Source organism: Hylaeus volcanicus, chromosome 6 (genome assembly GCF_026283585.1).
Source record: "Hylaeus volcanicus isolate JK05 chromosome 6, UHH_iyHylVolc1.0_haploid, whole genome shotgun sequence".
Classification (NCBI taxonomy): domain Eukaryota; kingdom Metazoa; phylum Arthropoda; class Insecta; order Hymenoptera; family Colletidae; genus Hylaeus; species Hylaeus volcanicus.
Window position 1 is genome coordinate 16118913 of NC_071981.1, and position 21188 is coordinate 16140100.

Sequence of the window (21188 nt, forward strand, 5' to 3'; positions counted from 1 at the left end):
GTGGAGCGCCCACTGTAGCGTGTGAGCGCAAACGACTAGTCGCTCCAACGGTATATGCGCGCTCTGATTGGTCAGTGTTTTCCGTTAATATCTTCTCAACGAAGCCTCGGACAACATTTTCGCTAAGGAAAAAGTTATTTCAAATCACCTCCCGAACCACCTCTTTCAAGGTGCTACAACATTTTTGGTACACCCTGTATATTGTCCTATATTTATCCTCTATATATGAATATATTTATAAAATTATGCAAAGGTAATTAAGATACCCCTTTTTAGAAGTGCGTATACTTCATTGATGCTATGCTGGGATCACTGCAAGAGTTTCGTCTCTGTTAAACTCTGTAATCATTGGTGATTTCAGTTGATTTACAATGGCGGTATCAGATGTTGTCACTTGTCAGTGACATTCAGCGTTTATCTTAAGTGGAACGGTTTCATAAATGTAAAATTGAAAATGTAATATCAATTGTCATGTGATTAGAATTAATAATACAAAATGGTGCCGACCGGTATTCTGTGTATTCCAATTGTTACTGCTTTCTTCTACTGGAATAATCTGTTATGGTGCTACGTTTTCGGTGTGTTAACCGTATCTTGTTTCCTGTTGGGATGTTTAATTGTTATGTTCATAAATATTGCTCTGTCTCCGAAACATCAAACTGGTGCAGGCACTTTAAAAACAGTTGCGGAGATGGATGCTTTTCATAATTTATTAATGGTATGCACTATTAAAAGTTATTGAAAATGGTTATAATACTTTTGAAACATGTATGCATATGTTGTTATCAATACAGTTTTTAATCGTATTGAAAAGAAAGCTGAATCTGCTATATAGAATGTGACATTAACGCTTCTTTGTTGTATACATTTTTCTGTTTATATGTATATAGATAAGATAAAGATATCAGCTGTTATAAAAATAGTAATCTATGTAATATATCATTTATCAATGTACATTTAGAAGTATACATTCAGTTCTTATCAAAATATCCTTTTCATTCCTTGATAAGTATTTTAATCCAGAAATTGACATATATTTTTATTGAGATACAATTGTTATTACTTAAAATTTCCTTTACCTTTTTAAGTTGAATAATACCTACTTTATGATCATTTGGATTTTGACTTTTTCTTGTAAAATATTTTTAAATTTCATATACCTTACAGATAATAATTGATATACTAATAACATTTCAGGAAGGATATGTGGTTCAAACTTCAAGTACCAAAAAACATACACGTTACCCAATGGTTTTTACTCGAATGGTAGATGGAGCACTGCAAAATTTGTTAGATTTAGTATTTCAAGACTTTGTTGGAGTCTGGCTTGATGAATTGGCTTTTAAGTCTGAACAAATAGTAAACAATATGAAACAAGATATATGGGGTGCAATTCAAAGCCTTCATGATCGCTTATCAAAAGTAGATCATACGAAACTAGTCGTTTATAATATTGTAAATAAAATTACTTTTCATTTCGAAAAAATTAGGATTGCTCAAGCTGCTTCGTAAGTTTCAATAAATTTTTTTTAATTACTATATACTTATATCCAAAACCATACCCAGTACTTTTTTAAAGAATATTACATTTATAACTTGTATATTGTATTTATTATATTAACGTTTAATTAACCCTAAGATGACTACATGATCTTTTTTATATCAAATGGTCCCTGACTAATCTCAATAAAAAGAATTATATACATTGAATGACTTTCTTCCTGAATAGGCTTAACTACTTAGGCTTCTAAAATGTAAAACCATTAACTATAGTTTATTTAGCTTATATCTAAATCTGTCTCTACATGGAATTCATAAATTTACTTGTTTGAGTTGGCATACAATGTGTTGAATGTGTAAAATACCAAGTGGGACCTTTAATTAGCCGCAGATCAAAATTATTTAATTTCAATCAATTTAAAATAACTTTCAAACTTATAATCATGGTATCGTATTAAAGATGTTAAAAGAGAAAATTGTCTTTCAAGTATTAGCTGAATTAAGTCAATGAGTTATGATCAAAATGGTGAGATCCTTGATGAATCCTACTCAGTTGTCTTAGGGTTAATGTAGAACAATTTCTAACAAAAAAAAAGGGTATAAGAAGTGTGAAATTATATTTAGAATATATTTAAAAGTTTTTCATTTTGGAAATTTTTTTTTCTGGGTACGTTTTCATAAATAACTTGTAGAATAAATATTATAATATGAATAGGTCAGAAGGCGAAGATCCTGTATTTATTTTATCAGCACATTTAATGTCACCTACATCTGAGTTAGATTACTTAAGAAAAGTCAGTGAATTATACATTTTATTTTTATTACCACGTTGTTATTCTCTTGCACCAATGAAATATTTACTGAGAGAAATTCTTGCATGTAAAAGTAAGTTTAATAGATAGAACTATTCAATCATACAACTGTGTATGCATTATACAATTTATTTTATACCTTGTATATTTTTAGTATTAAAACCAGCAATAGATTTAATAACAGATCCAGACTATATCAATCAAAAAATTTTATCATATATCGATCAGCAACAACTTGCAGAAGCTATGCATAGGAAAACTTATGAATATGCAGAATCGTTTGAAGACTTTATTCGGATGATAAAAAGTTCCAAGGATTTAGAAGTTCTTAAGCATATCAGATACAATATTGTTACCGAAATTATGCAAGCTACAACAATACAAAATATTAAAAGAGCACAAGGTTTAGATCCAGACAATAATGCATTTGGAAAATCTGATGTTATTCAAGCTCGAAAATTGAAGAGGTACATCAGTCAATTGACATATGCTAAAGATACATGTGAATGTCACATGCAAACATTAGGATGGAATGGATATCCTGTTCAGGTTACAAAAATACTTTTGTTAGGTATAAGTCAGTATCAAATATATTTAACAATAATGTTTTGTAGGCTACCGATGTACCTGACTCTGCAGTAATTGCAGAAGAACGGATATTGCCATTGCAATATATTTTGGATAATGTAATAGGTCGAAAATACCTTTCACAGTTTCTTGAACAAGTTGCTAGTCAAGATTTGATCGGGTATTGGGCAGCTGTACAAGAACTACGCAATGCAGATAAATTCAATTGGCATCAATTAGGTGCTGAAATCTTTTATACATATATTACGTCTCCTACCGCTGAAATAAAAGTGGATAGAGCTATTCGGAAAAAAATGGAAAGCTTTTTACTGGGCGATATAGGGCCAAATGTATTTTATGAGGTTCAAGATAGTGTTGTTAAAACTTTAGAAGACAAATATTATCCATCATTTGTGGTTAGCGAACAGTATAAAAATATGCAAGAAGCATTACTTAATGAAAGAACAGAAGGTTAGTATACATCTCTTACCGTTATCGTTAAAAATACCATATTATTTACTAAAAACTGTTATTTCTAATGTAACAGTGTACTAAATTCTTGCCATAAATTGATTTTTAGACTTAATAGAAGATCGTCGTATGACAAATGGAACATTATCAGAAAATGTGTCTCTACTTGTTGGAGAACATTCAAACTATGCTCGCTGTAAGTTGGATCAGCTGCAAGAAAAATTAAACAACAAAATGCAGGCTTTACAAGCATTAAAATCCTCGTTAAAACCAGAAAGCAAAGTTTTGAATTTATTAACTAAAGAGGTTGAATGGTTACAAAGTGAGAAAAGACAATTAGAAGCACATTTAACCCACACAGAAATGTGGGCAGAGCATTTAGGTCACTGGAGAGCAGAAGTACAAAGTGCTGAGGTAAACTTTAAATTATTCTTTATTAAAATTTAAAAAGGAAAACAATATAAATTCAAATACAAAATCCTCATTGTTAATTAATCATTTTAATTGCAACTATAATTCCTAAATAGATACCAGACAATGGAGAATCTCCACAATATGTGTTGGTTGTCCACATGATGCAAGATGAAGGTAACAATGATAGTATATGTAGTGGTTGGGTAGTATTGAGAAAATTACAGGAATTTCAAGACCTACACAGAAAACTTCGTCAACTTTGTCCTAACGTAAAAAATTTAGATTTACCATCGCAACCTTTGAAGTTCTTCGGAAAGTCCGATAAAAATAGTTTGGACAAGGATAGAATGCAAATACAGAAATATCTAAATGTAAATTTCCTAAATATTGCCTCTATACAATAAAGGATTGTTTTAGATGTCTCAAAAATTATATTTAATTTTTTCAGTTTGTTTTAGAGGATGAAAAACTGAATCAAAGCGAGGCTTTATATACATTTCTTAGTCCGAGTTCCGAGCATTTAAAATATGCACCTCCATCTCCTAAAAAATCGCGATTCTCTTTATCAACGTTGTTCAAAACGTATGTAGGTATTTTATTTATCACTGTGCATTCTTTACAAATTTAATTTGTAACATTTATTTTAGATCTACTAATAGCAGTGAACTTCGTGATAAAGAAGATGAAGAAGATTATTCGTTATTATTAGACGATACTGATAGTAGTCGATCAGTTATAGATGGATACTTGAGCGTTAACAAAGATGCAATAGCAGAACCTCTCTATACGCTTTTGGGTGAAATTTTTGATTTACGAGGTGTATTTCGTTGGCTTCGACGTTCGTTAATTACTTTTGTCCAAATTACTTATGGCCGAACTATCAATAGGTATATTAATAAAGTTTTCCTATATAACCTAAATATTCCTAATATAACCTTTGGCACTTTAAAGTCCCCTTTGAGCGGTCATCGGAAATCTAGCAAACTTTATTACTGATTATCCAGAATAAACTTACGTGAACGTAAAATTTAAAAATCATTTGCATATTTTCCAATAAAATAGCTCAGAGTGCAAAAGGTTAAAAATATTTTGTTAACATTCGAAATACAACTATCAATGTAATTCTTAGACAAATTAGGGACACTATTGCGTGGGTATTCTCAGAACCGATGCTTCATTATTATATACAATTGTTTATGAAGTCTTGGTGGCCAAATGGCCATCTAGTTTCTGAGACAACTTTTCGTACAGATGAAGAAAAATTAAGAACTCGAGGTGAAGCTCGGAGACAATTCTTAAATAATGTACCTGAAGTTTTAACGAATTTAGTAGGCGCGCAAAGTGCTCAACGTGGTGCAATCAAAGTGTTTGATTCTTTGCAGAATACGAACTTAAACAAACAGTTATTTTATGTAAGTTATTGTTACATGAGTAAGCTAGTATGGTTTACATTTTACTTATTGTACACTTAATTTTTTTGTTGCAGGATATCTTTGAAGTTGTGATGCATGAGGTATTTCCAGAATTAACACGAAGAAAACATTCAGTATAATAAACTTCATTCATGTGTATTTTTTTACATTATTTCAGTAATCAGTATACGTATTTTGTATTAATCTACAAAAAGTCATATTTAAATTAAACAAATTTTATCTGTGTAATATAATAAAATCATATCGGATCAATGTATCCTACGAAAAATGATTATTGATTGACCTTTCTCGGGAGTATCTCATTAAAATAATTGTTTCACATGTATATTCAATCAATCAACTTAGTTCTTTAGATAACAAATTCTGTATTTTATTTACAGAATCTATTGCGATAAACTAATATTTATAGCATATAGAATATTATATTCCATTATAGAATTTATAAAGTCATTTTCCTTAATATCATGTTAGATTTAACTGTTCAAACATATTATAATAGAATTACATGTTACCCTCATAAATTTGTATAGTTTAGATTGGTTTAAATTAGTTAGTCTGACAAGTTCTCGATAGAGGTCGCAGTATGCGCAGCAGTGACGCCGTGATGTCGGGTAAAAAGGGGTATCTTAATTACCTCTGCATAATTTTACAAATATATTCATGATTTAAGGATAAATGTAGGAAAATATATAAATAATAAGGACAAATATATTTATGATTTTACGCTCATAGCCACAACAATAGCACCCCTCCTGTTACCCTAGATACGATACTGCTAACTGTCATTCTGGCTGCGCATGCTCGAAAAAACCAGGCCGGCTAGCATCTCTGATGCGCAGTTTTTGTTGCTTTTTCTTAATTCAAAAACCCCACAATACTGCACAGCACTTTATCTGTAAAAGAATGCATAATATGTTAATAAATGAAGGAAAAACAATGGCTGAGTATTTGGTCGAAAGCGTGGAAGAATTGTGCGGTGACTTTAATAATAAAGTGGATCAAATTAATTTGTTAATTAAGCAAGTAATAATTTTATAAGAAATAGATATTCAACTTAGTACCATTTGTATATATGGAAATTCTTCAGTGTATATATGTGTATATATAATTATTAATTCTTCATACAATATTTTATATTAAATAAAACAGATGAACTATAATTTATATAAGTAAATTTTCCTCACTATGGTTTTTCAAGCTTATAGAAGTAAGGGAAGCAATTAACAAGCATAAAAGAGATGGATATTATTTGGAATCACATTTTTCTGCCTTATCAATGAATGTATGGGCAGGACAAGTCAAATATTGCGAATTACAGAAAAAAGAAGTTCACATTAGAAAAGTATTATCTGACACAACAAAAGGCGTTGACTTTAAATATCAAGAATTAAGAAACTTGAAACTAAAGAGGACAAAGATTTCCTTCGAACAATGGTTTTTTTAATTCTTAGTTAATATTTTAAATTACACTATTATTGTGGATAAGAATTTTTCCATAGTATTAAAGAGTATCAAAATGAAAATTTGCATACCAATTATTGCAAATCTTTTTAACTGTAGAATTTTATAATCTTTTTAGCAGTAATTTTCATAACAAATATAGAGGTTACGCAGATAACTTTATGAATGCACAAGTACAATACGTAAGTTTAATAACAAAGATTTTGCAGTATATTGTATTTCCAAATACAATGTCGTAATTATTTACAAGAAATGATTGATAAAATGTCTTTTTTTATAGTCAATTCAAAATTTATCAGAGGACTTGAAGCATTATCAGCAGGAATACAAAAAATTACAATATGAACTGCTATTGCAGTCAAAAGAATTGGAAAATCTAGAACCACAAGATAATCCAATTTGTATAAACACTGTTGAGGATGTAAAAGAAATATTAATAATTAATACTCTAAAGCGTGATATAATGTTAGCACAATAACTATAATTACAAGTTTATAATATTTTATTCTTATAATTTACATTATAATTTCAGCAAATTGATTATTTTAAATTTTTCTTACAGGGCAAGTAATTATTATAATAAAGGGCAAAAAATTAAATTTGCAGAATATACCCTGGAGATAATAGAAAACAAAGTAAAACAGCAGAAAGCACTGCTTAACAATTGTTATAAATAATTTGTACCTGTGGTAAGAAATTTATTAATGTTAAGAAAATACTTATTATTATAATGTAATTATTATGTGTTAAATAAATAAATAATTTTAATTTTCGATATACTATAATGCATTATTTTAACTACATACTTTTGTACCTTTCCTTATTTAGGAAAAATACTACAAATAACATAAAGTATTTTTAAATCTAAGGGTAGTTAGCAAGGTCGTCACTTTCGTTACACCAACAGAGGGTCATATTAGATTAGGTTGTACCCTCAGCGGCGACGGATGAAAATAGTTCCTTCTTCGTCACCTTCTTGTCCCTTTCTTATCTGAAACATATTTGAAGGAACTGTTTCTGTCGATGTCATCTAATATCATATTTCTGCAAATTTTACCATAAATGAAGACTATCAATTTCAGAGTATTAATTTCCTTGAAATCAATTGATTTATTATGTTATTTTTTATTCGAAGTGTTTTATCTAACAATAAATGAAAATTTTTCCATGTTTTTTTTTTTAAATATGATATCTTCCATATATCTTTCCTATAATAAAATACGTGTTACTTTAGTTATGAGAACATTATTAAATTTATTTCTGATTTCATATTTTTCATTTGTACATTTTTTTAATTGAAAAGAAAATATCGATGTCTTGCTTCGATAAGAATTCTTCCCGCCTAAACTCTGCAGAAAACGCAGAAAGCGCCAACCGGCGACGAGCCATAATCGTTGGTTAGAGCATTGAATAAGTATATCAGTAACCGGCGTGTTCCGTTGTTTGGACATTTTTTTACATAGATTTCATGGTTTTTCGAGTTGAAGAAACACGATATTTTTAAAATAAGCTAACATGGAACTCACAGATGACAATTTGCTCACACTTAGTGAATACCTAAAGCATTCACTTAGTCCAGAGTTCCATGTCAGACGACCAGGTGAATATAACCTTTCTACTGTTAATATAAACACTTTTAAAAAGAGTTACAGAGCTTTTTATGTATTATTGAGCACATGTTATATTTCTCATTTGCACAGAAGATTCTAAGCTTGAATTGTTGTTATTTATTTGTTTCGCATATTTACCTTTTTTATTTAATAGGTTCATTTTTTCAAAAAAATGTACTTCCATATTATATATTATATATCAACAAGTTTATATATAAACTAATATTCTACAAATAAAGTAAATATTGTAACAGAATCATGAATCAGAAAATTAAAATGAAAAATGTCTTATGGATGAAGAATCTTGCTAAAAGCTTTTAAACTGTTTGTTTTATACATTATTATTGTTTTCTATTTTAGCTGAAAAGTTTTTAGAATCTGTTGAAGCGAATCAGAACTACCCATTACTTCTTCTGCATTTAGTAGACAAATCTGAAATTAATATAACCATTAGAATTGCCGGTGCAGTCGCATTTAAAAATTATGTTAAACGTAATTGGAAGAAGGAAGAAGACTTTGTGGATCGCATACACACACAAGACAGAGAAGCTATAAAAAAGTTAATCGTTAATTTGATGCTGCACTCTCCTGATTCCATCCAAAAGCAGTTATCTGATGCAGTTTCTATTATCGGAAAGTATGACTTTCCAAAGAAATGGCCAGAGCTTATAGACCAAATGGTTGAAAAATTTAATACAGGGGATTTTCACGTTATTAATGGTGTTCTACATACTGCACACTCTTTATTTAAAAGATATAGGTACGAGTTTAAAAGTCAGAGCCTATGGACAGAAATAAAATTTGTGCTAGATAAATTTGCTAAGCCTTTAACAGATCTATTTGTTGTAAGTATTTTATTATTGAATTTTGAATGCAGTTGCAGAATATTATTTCTTCAAATATCAAATATTATTTTTTAGGCTACAATGAATTTAACAGAAGTACATGCAAATAATGTAGATGCACTGAAAGTTATATACAGTTCATTGGTAATTCTGTGTAAAGTGTTCTATTCTCTTAACTTCCAAGTGAGTGAAACAAGCGATAGATTAATATCGTAGTGAATACCATTTTTTAAATTTAAATAAGCCATATTTACTATATTTTTAGGACTTACCAGAATTTTTTGAAGACAATATGGAAGTTTGGATGAAGAATTTTCATACTTTGTTAAATACTAATGTTCCCTTCTTACAATCTACAGTATGGTTACATATTAAATTACTTTTGTACTTTCCTTTATAGTTATACTTATGAGTTACAGTATTTTATGCATGTATAGGATGAAGAAGAAGCAGGAGTAATCGAACAATTAAAGTCACAAGTTTGTGATAATATTGGCCTTTATGCTCAGAAATATGACCAAGAGTTTCAATCATATTTACCACTGTTTGTAACCGCTGTGTGGAATTTGTTAACATCTACTGGACAACAACCGAAATATGATTCTGTATGTCGATCAAGTACAAGCGCACGTTTCTGCAAACTATTCTAATGAAGTTCTGTTTTTTTATAGTTAGTTTCGAATGCTTTACAATTCTTAGCAACAGTGGCAGATCGTGCACAATACAGACATTTGTTTGAAAATCCAACTACTTTAAATAGCATTTGTGAGAAAGTAATAATACCCAATATGGAATTTAGAGGTGATTATTAAAAATAGTATATTTAAAATGTATTTTATATTCTTATAAATGTTCAGTATTATTGATTTATAGTAAAAAAAAAAAAATGTAATATTTAATAGAATCGGATAATGAGCTATTTGAAGATAATCCTGAAGAATACATTAGGCGAGATATTGAAGGTAGTGATGTGGATACGAGAAGGCGTGCTGCCTGTGACTTGGTTAAAGTACTTTCTAAGTCTTTTGAATCGAAAATAATGGAAATTTTTGGCGCATACATACAGGTACAGATTTGCTGTAATATTTAAGCATGCAAATAAAATTGACATATACATTTCATCATATTTTTATTGATCGATTTCAGGTGATGTTGCAAAATTATGCTGATAAACCCATTGAAAATTGGCGAAGTAAAGATGCTGCAATTTATCTAGTCACTAGCAGTGCAAGTAGAGCTCAAACACAAAAACATGGAGTTACACAAAGTAGCGAACTTGTTCCATTACCTCAATTTGCGATGCAACACATTGAACCTGAATTGATCAAACCAAATGGTAGACACACTTAAATTTTATTCAAGTCTGTAAAACGTTTTTTTATCATTTAATTCGTGACGATACATTTCAGTGAACGAGTTTCCAGTACTTAAAGCTGATGCAATCAAATTTATTATGACCTTTAGATCGATATTACCAAGGGAAATGATAATTGGAAGTTTACCACAATTAATTAGACACTTAAGTGCTACGAATATTGTTATTCACACATATGCCGCTTGTGCGATTGAGAAAATACTTATTATGAAAGGACCTGATAATTTGCCTATGTAAGAAAGTTAATATCTTATTTAATCGTATTACAACTGTCTTGTATCGATGTTTTGTTATTTATAAAATTTAATTTGAAGTGTTAAAGGAAATGACTTATCACCATTGGCGGCGGATCTGTTAAAGAGTTTATTTGTGTGTTTAACTATGCCTGGTTCAGAAGAAAATGAATATGTAATGAAAGCTATTATGAGAAGTTTTGGTACTCTGCAAGAGGTTGTCGTACCATTTTTAGCAGATCTTTTGCCGAAACTCACCGAAAAGCTCACCATTGTATCCAGAAATCCCAGTCGTCCAAATTTCAATCATTATCTTTTTGAAATTTTTGGTTTGTCAATTAAGTAAGGCTCTATAAATGTCACAAAAGCAAAACAAGGGAGTGTATTGATAATCAAATTTAAATGACTTTAATATTATTTTTAGGATTGTTTGTAAAAAAAATCCAGTAGCAGTTTCATCATTCGAGGAAGCATTATTCCCAATTTTCCAAGGAATTTTACAGCAAGATATTCTAGGTAAAATATTTTATTTAATATTGAATTTGATTGTGACTTTTAATTGATACATTCTTTCAGAATTTATACCATATGTTTTTCAAATTCTTGCTCTACTGTTGGAATTACGAACAACTCAGGATGTACCAGAACCCTATTTGGCTTTGTTCCCTTGTCTTCTATCGTCTGTGCTGTTCGAACGTCCAGCTAATATTCATCCGTTAAATCGATTATTGAGAGCATTCATTAGTCATGGTGCACATCATATTGTAGCGTTAGAAAAGACAAGTGGTTTGTTGGGAGTATTTCAGAAATTGATAGCATCGAAAGCCAATGATCATGAAGGTTTCCTGCTACTGCAAAGTATTATTGAACATTTCGCACCGTAAGTGTTTCTATAACAATGTATCCTGTCTTTTTAACATTTTTATCGGCATTTGTTTAATATTTTTAGGAACGTATTAGAGCCGTATATGAAACAAATTTTCGTACTATTCTTTCAAAGGCTCACATCGTCAAAAACAACGAAATTCGTAAAGGGTCTGATCGTATTTTTTGCATACTATATCATTAGATACGGTTCAACTAGTTTGATTGCGATCATTGATCAAATACAACCCCAGTACGTTGCTTTTACATTCTAATATAATAACTGAAAGTAATTAACATAATTACTTAATAATTATCGTTTTTGCAGAATGTTTGGTATGGTCATAGAACGTATATTAATAGCAGATTTGCAAAAAGTATCGGGCGATATTGAAAAGAAAGTAACCGCTATTGGAATTTCAAATTTATTAATCGATTGTCCTAAAATGTTAGAAAGCCCATACAATTCATATTATCCGCGTTTACTAGCGGCATTAGTAGAATTCTTTGAACTCCCACAAGATCAGAGCACAATATCGGAAGACAATCTGTTACCAGAAATTGACGATGCGCCTGGATATCAAGTAGGATATAGTCAACTCGTCTGTGCAAAAAATCCTCCAAAGGATCCACTAGAAGGTATAATCACAACCATATTTTGTTACTCTTCAATGTATCTTGTTGTGTGATGAATTTCAATAAATAGCAATTGGTGATGTACGCCTACACTTGGCGCAAGGACTAGGAAGATTGCCGCCAGGACAATTACCTAATCTTCTTGGTCAAATTCCGGAGCCCAACGCGAATCATCTGAGAAACTACCTCCAAACAGCTGGCATTACTGTTGCATAATACGAGCTAGACATTCGAGATAGACTGAAGATCCATCTAATTGCTCGGAAGATAAATAATATTGAACTGAATAAACTGTAACGAAGAGGCGATCGATGTTCTTTTCTAGTGATATTTACATTACGAACACTTCAATATTGAATATCGTATCGCTTACCAATCGTATAACATGGAATATTTCAATAAATATTTATCTCTAAAAAGTATAAGAGCTAATGTGATAACGCGAAAACATTGGAATAATCAGTAACTGTGTTATTTGTATGTGAAACATTCCCGAGGAATTAAAATAAATCTGGAGTTTGTACAATAACAAATACGAAGTACACATTTTACATTAGCTAAGTTTTTTTATTTAATAAATACATACATATCTATACGAAATAACATCGTTTTGTCTTCGGCCTGTGAGTAAATTAATTGTTTAAGACTTTAAACTTAAATGTACTAAGTTATACATAGTTAAATACGCTCAATTATACTAGTTTAAAAAGAACTAAACTGCTATTTATGTCGATATTCAAGGTGGAAATGGATCCGTAGGATCTAAACACCCAGTATATATTTTTATAATCCTTCGTCAATAAACTGTACATGTCGATATCCTTTGATTCATGGCTACTCATTGAGATAAATTCCCCAGTGACAGAATTCTCTAGTTACCACACCCCGAATATCAGACCCCCCTTACCTATAGTAGCAGTTTATACTCGGTCTATATTTTCATATGTCTATGGTTGAGCTACGCCACCTGGGTGCAATATGCGAATAATTTTCATTTTTCCGGGATCAGGATGAGCTCTTTGACTATATATAATCAATGGATCAGCCGGTATCAGCTGGCTGAGCCAAACAAAATCAACTCCGAATTCACTTCAGTATGATTCACTTTTTAGTTCTAAGTGATTTTAAGTAAGAGATAAGATAGTGAAGATAAAAGGTACAATGAAATAATTTGTACGGAATTTACATATATGGAAGAATGTTGCAAAAGCGCATTGACCAATATTTTAAATCAACAATTAGTAAACGAAGGTCCAATGTTATGACTAACGTTAAAAAGAGTTCTGGATTAAAAAATATCCCATACTCAAGAATTGTAAGTTATTCTTTTATTCTTATCGATTGTTTGTATTATTATGTACATAACACTTGTTGTTTAGTCTTACTTGTATTATTATTTATAGAGAAAGAAAAAGAAAAATGAGGAACAAAATACTTCATTGTCTCAACGTAGTGTACAATCTGATAGCATGTCAAATTGTACAATCAGACATGAAAAGGTTAATGAAATCCAGGACATTGATACTGATGCTATAGAATTGCTATTTCAAAGTTGTGGTACAATAGAAAGGAATGATTCGTCATTGTGTAAGAATAATGATATAGAAGAATCATCTAAAAATGTGGTTGGTATTAAACATGTACAGTCACCACTTACTGATACAAGTGATATAATAAAAAAGAAAATAGTAAATGATAATGAGATATGTTTAAGAACACCAAACAAAGATAATAATATCCACTTAAAAAGGACACCAAATAAGAGATTGAGGACTCCTGACAGTAATAATTCTCCAACAGCAAACTGTCATGGTTCCATTTCCCCATCTAAAAGGTCAAAGTATTCTCCAAAAGTTTCAATTACAAAAAATATAACACCAAGAAAACTGTTTGGTCATACTACAGATTCTGATATTGTAATAAAAGCAATTGAGTATATGAATCTAGCAAAGGAAGGTGCTATTCCACAAAATAATTTTGATTTAGAAGAAATATATTCTAGTGGCACATTTGATTATCAATATGAATCCGTAAACACTAAGACTTCAATGAAATATGAATTAAATGAAGTAATTTTCTGTAATGATTTAAAATCAAAAATTTTGTACACTACAATTTTTACTGTTCTTTCCAATCCAATTAATTGTGGTTACTTTGATGAAAAGGAATTGGACTTCATATACTCCATTGTTACTCTTCCTAAAGAAGCTCAAATGCTCCTGGCATGTATGATAAAAAGAAAAAGAACATGGTATAGGAAAAGTAATATAAAGTATCCAGAAATAGCTTCAGATTTACACAATGTTTTTAAACTTCTTGTCTCACAATCTGTTTGCACATTTGAGATTAAAACTGAAAATATATCTACCTTGCTTGATTTACTGCAAGTTGACGAAATTCGACAACTTTGTAAAAATATGAAGATAGATACTAAAGGAAAAAAAGAAATTATGATAGGAAAACTACTAAAATTATCAAAGAATAAATCTTTGTTTCCTGGAGCGAAAAAACCTAATAATATTTTGTATACTTACATTCTTGATATATTAGAGTATTGTATACGCATAACAGACAGAACATGGAATCTTATTGACAAAATAATTACCTTACTGATACCAAATCAAGTTCCAAAAATGAGTATAGCAGATACATTTTTTAAGCTCTATGATAATTATACAGAAAAAGTAAAATTTCCGAATGTTCCTGTTACTCAGTTTCCAATATTTTCTTGTGAATTACATTTAGTAAGGTGAGTATTTTCGTACATTACGTAGTGTCTGAATATAATGTTACTAAGTTAGATAAAAAAGGTACTTAAATTTATTTGAACTTACAGTTACATTCAAGCTAAATCTGTGTTGTTTAGTACATTGCAATCTATTGAGAAAAAAGATTGGAAGAATGTTCAGTACTATGGCAATTCAGCTATGGAGATATTGCCAAATATATTGAAAGTTGAATCATTAAGGTACCTGAAAATATATACCACTTTGTTGAGTATAAACTTTAGTATTATTTATAATATATAATAATAAACATTTTGTAGACTACAAAATTCTACACTTCCCATGCATGTAAGACGTTTTATGCCTGGATATGTATGGCTAAAAGTACTTTCAAAATGTATAGACGCGTTTAAAAAAGATAAAGACAAAAAGCGAGTTATTGAAATTCTAAACTTCTTAATAGAACAAAACTGTCATATGTCTAGAAGTAAGGGAAGATGGTACAATGAATTGGCACTTATTAAAATGGTCCATCATAAAGATGTGGAAGCTAGTGCTTCGATAATAATACAAGCCTTAGGCACACAAAATTTATCGCGAGTAGATAAAGTAGAACTTCTAGAAAGAGCCAATAAAATTAATAAAAGAAAGACAGGAGTAAAGTCTCTTACAAAATTCAATATTAATGAAGTTTTAAATGATCATAATGATCAAATGCCAAAATACAAAACTCCATCTAATACTATTAATGCTTCAATGATGCCTAAGTAAGTTTAGTTGCACCAATGAGTTTTTCATCAAATGACAAATAATATAATTTTCTTATTTTTTATTTATTTTTTTTTTTAGGAGTGCTGCAGGGAGTAAAAGTGTCTGGTGTATAGAAAGTAATAGCGAAAGTCAAATGTATGGATCAGTAGAAAGGCTTGCATCATATCATTACTGTGAACAAGGTTTTTCAAATGCATTACACTGTGAAGGCGAATTGCCAATTCTTTTATTCGTTACTTTATTTTGGGAAGAACTTTATGATATTCATATTCCTGGAGCGTTCGTAACTCCATATCAACATGCACCAGACGATTTATTCACAGAACATTTCTATGAAAATAGAAAAGAGAAATTGGACATGAAACTTCAGATAATTAATGATTTCGATCCAGAATCTTTAAGCATGTACATGGAAACAAGATTTAAAACATATAGTCAATATCAATCTATAATGAACTCAAGCTTGTTGAAAAGTAGTTCACAGTTGAAAGTATGCATTTTTTTCGTATGACTTTTCACAATATACTGTATAATATAAGAATATATGAAAAAATAACAAAGTAATTTTTGCTTTTAGGAAATAGTATGTTGTATAGGAGTCCATGGTATCATAGGAATTTGTAAACGACTTATAGAAAATTTCAAACTGTGGAAGGCTGGATTTCCTGATTTAATTGTATGGAATTATAACACTAAACAGGTAGACATTTACACAATAAATAATATTGCAAATAAATAATTTTATATTTTTCAAATAAGAACAGTTTATGTACATACATTTTTGTATAGCATACGTATTATCTACATACATTTCTTTTATAGCATAAAATTGTAGAGGTAAAAGGTCCTAGAGATGTTCTTTCAACAAAACAACAATTATGGTTGGAATATTTAAACCAGCTAGGACTTAGTACTGAACTATGTCTAGTACGAGGTAAATATACAGTTAAATGTATTAGATTAGGTATTTCTCCACATACAGAAGGTCTTAAATTTACACATTTGTAGATTTAAGGATTCAAAGCTTCTGTTACTGTAATAGTGCAGGGTCCTTCAAAATGATACCTTCAAAGCAAATAAAAAGAATTATTACTCTGTTACAGATAAATTCAGTGCAAAAAACTCTATGGAAGATCTGGATGAATGAATATTTTGCATATTAACCTCTATTTAAAAGAATTATTCCAAATCTGAGAGATATAATGCTTTTAAATGCTTTAAAATACTACTTATTTTTAATGTTTTTCTACAAAAACTATATTAATATTCTATTCATAGAGCATGTTAGATAGTTCCGAATTTAACTTACATAAAGTGTCTTGTAGCAGGAGTTGATTCTAAGTTAAATTCAGCAACAGGTATACCACGATTTGCTACTTGTGGTGCAAACATTGCTGCAGGATATACAATCGATGATGTACCAATGACCAAACAAGTGTCACAATTTTCTACAGCATTAACTAGTATTTTAAACAAGAACAATATTTTATTAACACAACAAATTTTTACCTACACTATTTGTACAACATTGTAATATATTGTTATAAAGTATATATTGTTGAAATGTACTTACAGGCTTCCTTTAATACATATTCATCTAAATTTTCACCAAACCATACAATATGAGGTCTCAGCAAACCTTTACAGTTTTCTTTTTGACATAAAGGTAATTCATTTTTTGGAATATTAGAAATCATAATGTTTGGATCTGGAGATCTATATATACTAATATAAATAATATTCACAGCATAAAATCTATGTAATAGCTTTTGCAATCATATTTTACCCTTTTCCTTCTAATGCAGGACATATGGGAATATTTGTATTTACAGCAACCTCATTGCAAACTGTGCAACGAGTTTTATAAAGCGAACCATGAAGTTCCACCACGTTACTGGCACCAGCACGCTGATGAAGTTCATCAATGTTTTGCGTTATAATGGTGACATTTTTACCTTCTTTTAGGGCACGATCTTGAAAAGATGCTATTGCTTCATGAGCCTACAAATACCACAGTAAACACAATAAAAGTATTAGAATGCGTTAAATAAATGAAATATATTATGTAGTTATATTATCTAAATACTTTGTTGGGTTTAGCTTCGTTTGCCACTCTTCTGCGGTATTCATAAAATTCCCAGACTAAAGAAGGATTTGCCGTAAATGCTTCTGGGGTTGCAAGATTTTGGGCTTGATACTTCCTCCAAAAACCACCGGCACCACGAAATGTGGGAATACCTGATTCCGCCGAAATTCCGCTACCAGTTAATATCAACACATGTTTTGCGTTGGATAACGCTTCTCGAAATGATTTCATGACATTCATACTTCATATTTGAAGCATGGATACATGAATAATATTATTATCATGCAACAATCTGCAATGATCAGCAACAATTGTCAGGCAACAATCGTACATACATATTATTGAGTTCACCAGAGAGCATAACTGCCGGAGAACCGGTGAACCCCGGTCAGCGGCGTACGAGTCTGGTACTCTATCGGTGCGCCACCGTTACAGTTGACGATTGTTGCAACTAAACTCGTACATTAAGGTAATAATAAAACTTTAATTACAAATATCTCAAAAACTATTGAATGTCTGCCCCTATAATGGTATATATTCGTAATCAGAGGAGCGAAATCTATAAGTGTACAAAGTTTCAATGAAATTGGTGAGTTGAAGGTCTTGCACTCTCCTTGTAAGTCTAAGGTTTGCAACATGTTAGAAACGTATAGAAATAACCATGCATTACATTAGAGCATGCCGCTGACCTTTTGACTCCGTGACTATTATAGTCAAAGTTTTGATCAGTCTGCATTGTAGACTCTACAAAAAATTTAGTCCAGTTCCGATTTATCTTATCAACTTTTGAAGCTTATTATACGTATTTTAACACTTTACCGACCGATCGTGTCTCGCAAACTGATTTACCGGCTTGGTAAAAAATTGATTGTTTCGAAGCGCACTCTTTATACAAGGACGATGAACGATGACTCTGAGAACGTTAGTAAAGACGAATATAAATATTTACGTATCGAATATTAGTCGTGTCGTTACAAAATTATGATATTTATATTATACAAATTACTTGTGAATCTAATGATACATTAGTCTAATCATTGGGATGTATAATAAGACGAGCGACATAGAATATGTGACGGTAGAAAAGGTGTGATAAATCATTGGGAAACTAATCGACGCATCTGTCTGATATGTTTATTTCCTTCTTTCCTCAAAATTATTTAAGATACGAAGGACTTTTGGAAATACAAACTTAAATGAGAAGTGGGGTTGCCCCCACTCGCCGCTTGGCGGCGCGAGCCGAAGGAGTCATTCGTTCCGTGGAAATTGGCGCGATACGACGTGCTGAGCGTTTCGCAATTAACTAGGTACTTATTTTCTACCTGCTGTCTTTTGATCTCTGCTAATTGCTATTACTACTTTCGTTTACTCTATCTCTATATAGTGCTTTCATCTAATATTGGTATAGTTTCAATTATAAATTCGATGAGTATAGCGAGAAAAGTTCTATCGGTTTCGCGCGTCTTTTTCACTCGATGTTAATTGATACTATGCCTCTAACTTAAATTACAGTCTTTTACGGGTTATTTCGAGTCCGACTGTTCTTTTATTATAATATAACTGTATTTGTGTGAACAAACATGCTTTAAACTAATCACGTTTTCCTGTTACAGGACTCTGATTGAAATTTGAACGGGAATTTCGAGTCATCGATGCTACAATGCTTGGCGTTTGATTCAAACAGAATCTCATCAAGAGTGGTGAAGTTTGCAACTTATTCAAACGAAACGGTATCATATTTATTCATATTTTTACTGTCTTTTGTGCGAATTCTTATCGATCGTAAGTATGTTACATGGTTTCATAACGTACCAGTGTCACGATGAAACGAACAAAATTAATACAAACTTTTTTCAACTCGAAACTTTGTGACAGTTGAGAATGGCGTCGTGTTACTGTAATTGGTCGCGGTTGCATATTTTCTGCTATCATTTTATTCAATTTGATTGATTTTTTCATAAACCTATCTTTCATTATAATTGCGTTTTTGTTGAATTTTTAGTAGCAAGTTTAAATTCACGTTAAATAACCAACGAATTCTGATTTTGCAATGAGTATTGTAATACTTACACAGTCAGTCCCATAAGTATTCGTACCCTCTGTTTATTCAAGAAACTCTAATTAAATGATAGGTTCGACGTATCCAAATAAATTTTTCATTAGAAATATGTACATGAATAAACTTTACATATAAATATATTGATAACGAAAAAGTTTAAACAAATTTTGTCGATAGATATAAAGGGCATGAATATTTATATGACTGACTATATTTAAGGACACGACACATACAACAAACACATGAACATGATTAAAATTTTTATTGGGTTGTTCGAAAAATAATTTCATTTTATTGCTGATATTTTATATATTTTTACATTTATCATACAATGGGTGAAAAAAGTATTCGTACACCGATCAATTTCCAAAAAAAAACTGTGTAAAATTGTAATTTATTAACTCATTTTTTATAAACAATGACATTCTACATATTCTCGGAAATGTCTAAAATAGATAGATTACAAAAAAAAAAATAGCTATTTATGCAAGTTGCGAAATTAACAAGAAAAAAGCAACTAATCGATAGAAATGTTGAAGCAATAAGTATTCGGACAACTGTTTAAAAGTAGTTTACTGGAAATTTTATGTTTTCTAATTCGCACGAAGCAATAAACTAATGTGTTTACGTTACAAACTCTGCTGTAAATGGTTCGTCATAAGAATCGTACAAATACTTATTGCTTCTGTACTTTCTCCACTTTTCGCATCTTTTTGTTAATTTCACAAATTATATTAACTAGTAAATGTTGTTTGGACTATATCTATCATAGAGACTTTCGAGAATATGTAAAATATCATTGATTACAAAAAAAGATGTTAAGAAACTAAAATTTCACACAAAAGTTCTTTGGGAAATTGATCGGTGTACGAATACATTCTACACCCACTGTACATATACATTAGTCATTATGCAGGCAGGTTATGTTTACATTGAAGTTTGAGCGGTCAAAAGGCCCCATTATTAATGGGGATGCCGGAGTATGATGAAAACAAATAAAAACAAATGCAAATACAAGGTAATATGAAGGAAAAATTAAACGAATGTATTAGGTGAACTAGAAAGTAACACCGTTTTTAAATACTTGTTTAAAAACTTGTTTACCGCTCAACTCGTTGATTTTTATCGATCTGGCATTGAAAATCTGCACAATAGATGACAAAAGGCTGTTGATAACGATGGCGATTGCATAACTGATTAAAAATAGAAATTTATTAAAAATCTGTTTGAATTTAATGTAAAAGAAACGACATTACTTTCCAGTCTACCTAATAAAAAGCAAACAATTGTAGGATTAGTATATTAAGTATTATAGTCAAGTTATA

The 21188-nt window shown here is 30.5% G+C and overlaps 4 protein-coding genes and 1 long non-coding RNA gene across 7 annotated transcripts; 4 read left to right on the forward strand and 1 right to left on the reverse strand.

Annotated features, from left to right (window-relative positions):
• Nucleotides 1–341: 341 nt before the first annotated feature.
• Nucleotides 342–7433, forward strand: LOC128877878 (sorting nexin-25-like). The gene is made up of 13 exons (XM_054125502.1): nucleotides 342–718; nucleotides 1198–1508; nucleotides 2216–2385; nucleotides 2467–2861; nucleotides 2927–3350; nucleotides 3460–3764; nucleotides 3878–4135; nucleotides 4213–4346; nucleotides 4412–4651; nucleotides 4894–5176; nucleotides 5251–6840; nucleotides 6939–7123; nucleotides 7221–7433. Exons 1-11 carry the CDS (start codon nucleotides 497–499, stop codon nucleotides 5314–5316), a joined length of 2808 nt encoding a protein of 935 aa, XP_053981477.1. The 5' UTR covers nucleotides 342–496; the 3' UTR covers nucleotides 5317–6840; nucleotides 6939–7123; nucleotides 7221–7433.
• Nucleotides 7434–8039: 606 nt separating this feature from the next.
• Nucleotides 8040–12754, forward strand: LOC128877876 (exportin-2). 2 transcript variants are annotated; one of them, XM_054125500.1, is made up of 15 exons: nucleotides 8040–8258; nucleotides 8629–9113; nucleotides 9189–9296; nucleotides 9379–9471; nucleotides 9551–9718; nucleotides 9785–9914; nucleotides 10016–10179; nucleotides 10260–10449; nucleotides 10523–10721; nucleotides 10803–11063; nucleotides 11146–11237; nucleotides 11298–11601; nucleotides 11671–11838; nucleotides 11914–12224; nucleotides 12292–12754. In XM_054125500.1, exons 1-15 carry the CDS (start codon nucleotides 8174–8176, stop codon nucleotides 12435–12437), a joined length of 2904 nt encoding a protein of 967 aa, XP_053981475.1. In that variant the 5' UTR covers nucleotides 8040–8173; the 3' UTR covers nucleotides 12438–12754. The 2 variants fall into 2 exon arrangements, with proteins under 2 accessions (XP_053981475.1, XP_053981476.1); XM_054125501.1 differs by having other exon boundaries at nucleotides 12325–12754.
• Nucleotides 12755–13255: 501 nt separating this feature from the next.
• Nucleotides 13256–17024, forward strand: LOC128877879 (fanconi-associated nuclease 1-like). 2 transcript variants are annotated; one of them, XM_054125504.1, is made up of 8 exons: nucleotides 13256–13536; nucleotides 13625–14970; nucleotides 15058–15189; nucleotides 15268–15714; nucleotides 15797–16208; nucleotides 16296–16418; nucleotides 16541–16652; nucleotides 16822–17024. In XM_054125504.1, exons 1-8 carry the CDS (start codon nucleotides 13420–13422, stop codon nucleotides 16863–16865), a joined length of 2733 nt encoding a protein of 910 aa, XP_053981479.1. In that variant the 5' UTR covers nucleotides 13256–13419; the 3' UTR covers nucleotides 16866–17024. The 2 variants fall into 2 exon arrangements, with proteins under 2 accessions (XP_053981479.1, XP_053981478.1); XM_054125503.1 differs by lacking the exon at nucleotides 16822–17024 and having other exon boundaries at nucleotides 13259–13536; nucleotides 16541–16782.
• Nucleotides 16439–18178, reverse strand: LOC128877881 (NAD-dependent protein deacylase sirtuin-5, mitochondrial-like). Its single transcript, XM_054125507.1, has 5 exons — nucleotides 17805–18178; nucleotides 17505–17719; nucleotides 17292–17434; nucleotides 17028–17178; nucleotides 16439–16783 (listed from the first exon to the last, which is right to left on the reverse strand). The coding sequence occupies exons 1-5, from the start codon at nucleotides 18042–18044 to the stop codon at nucleotides 16729–16731; spliced, it is 804 nt and encodes a 267-aa protein (XP_053981482.1). The 5' UTR covers nucleotides 18045–18178; the 3' UTR covers nucleotides 16439–16728.
• A 134-nt stretch (nucleotides 18179–18312) lies between these two features.
• Nucleotides 18313–19557, forward strand: LOC128877882 (uncharacterized). The gene is made up of 3 exons (XR_008457316.1): nucleotides 18313–18891; nucleotides 18970–19111; nucleotides 19418–19557. It is a non-coding gene; the product is annotated as an uncharacterized LOC128877882 (long non-coding RNA).
• Nucleotides 19558–21188: the final 1631 nt, after the last annotated feature.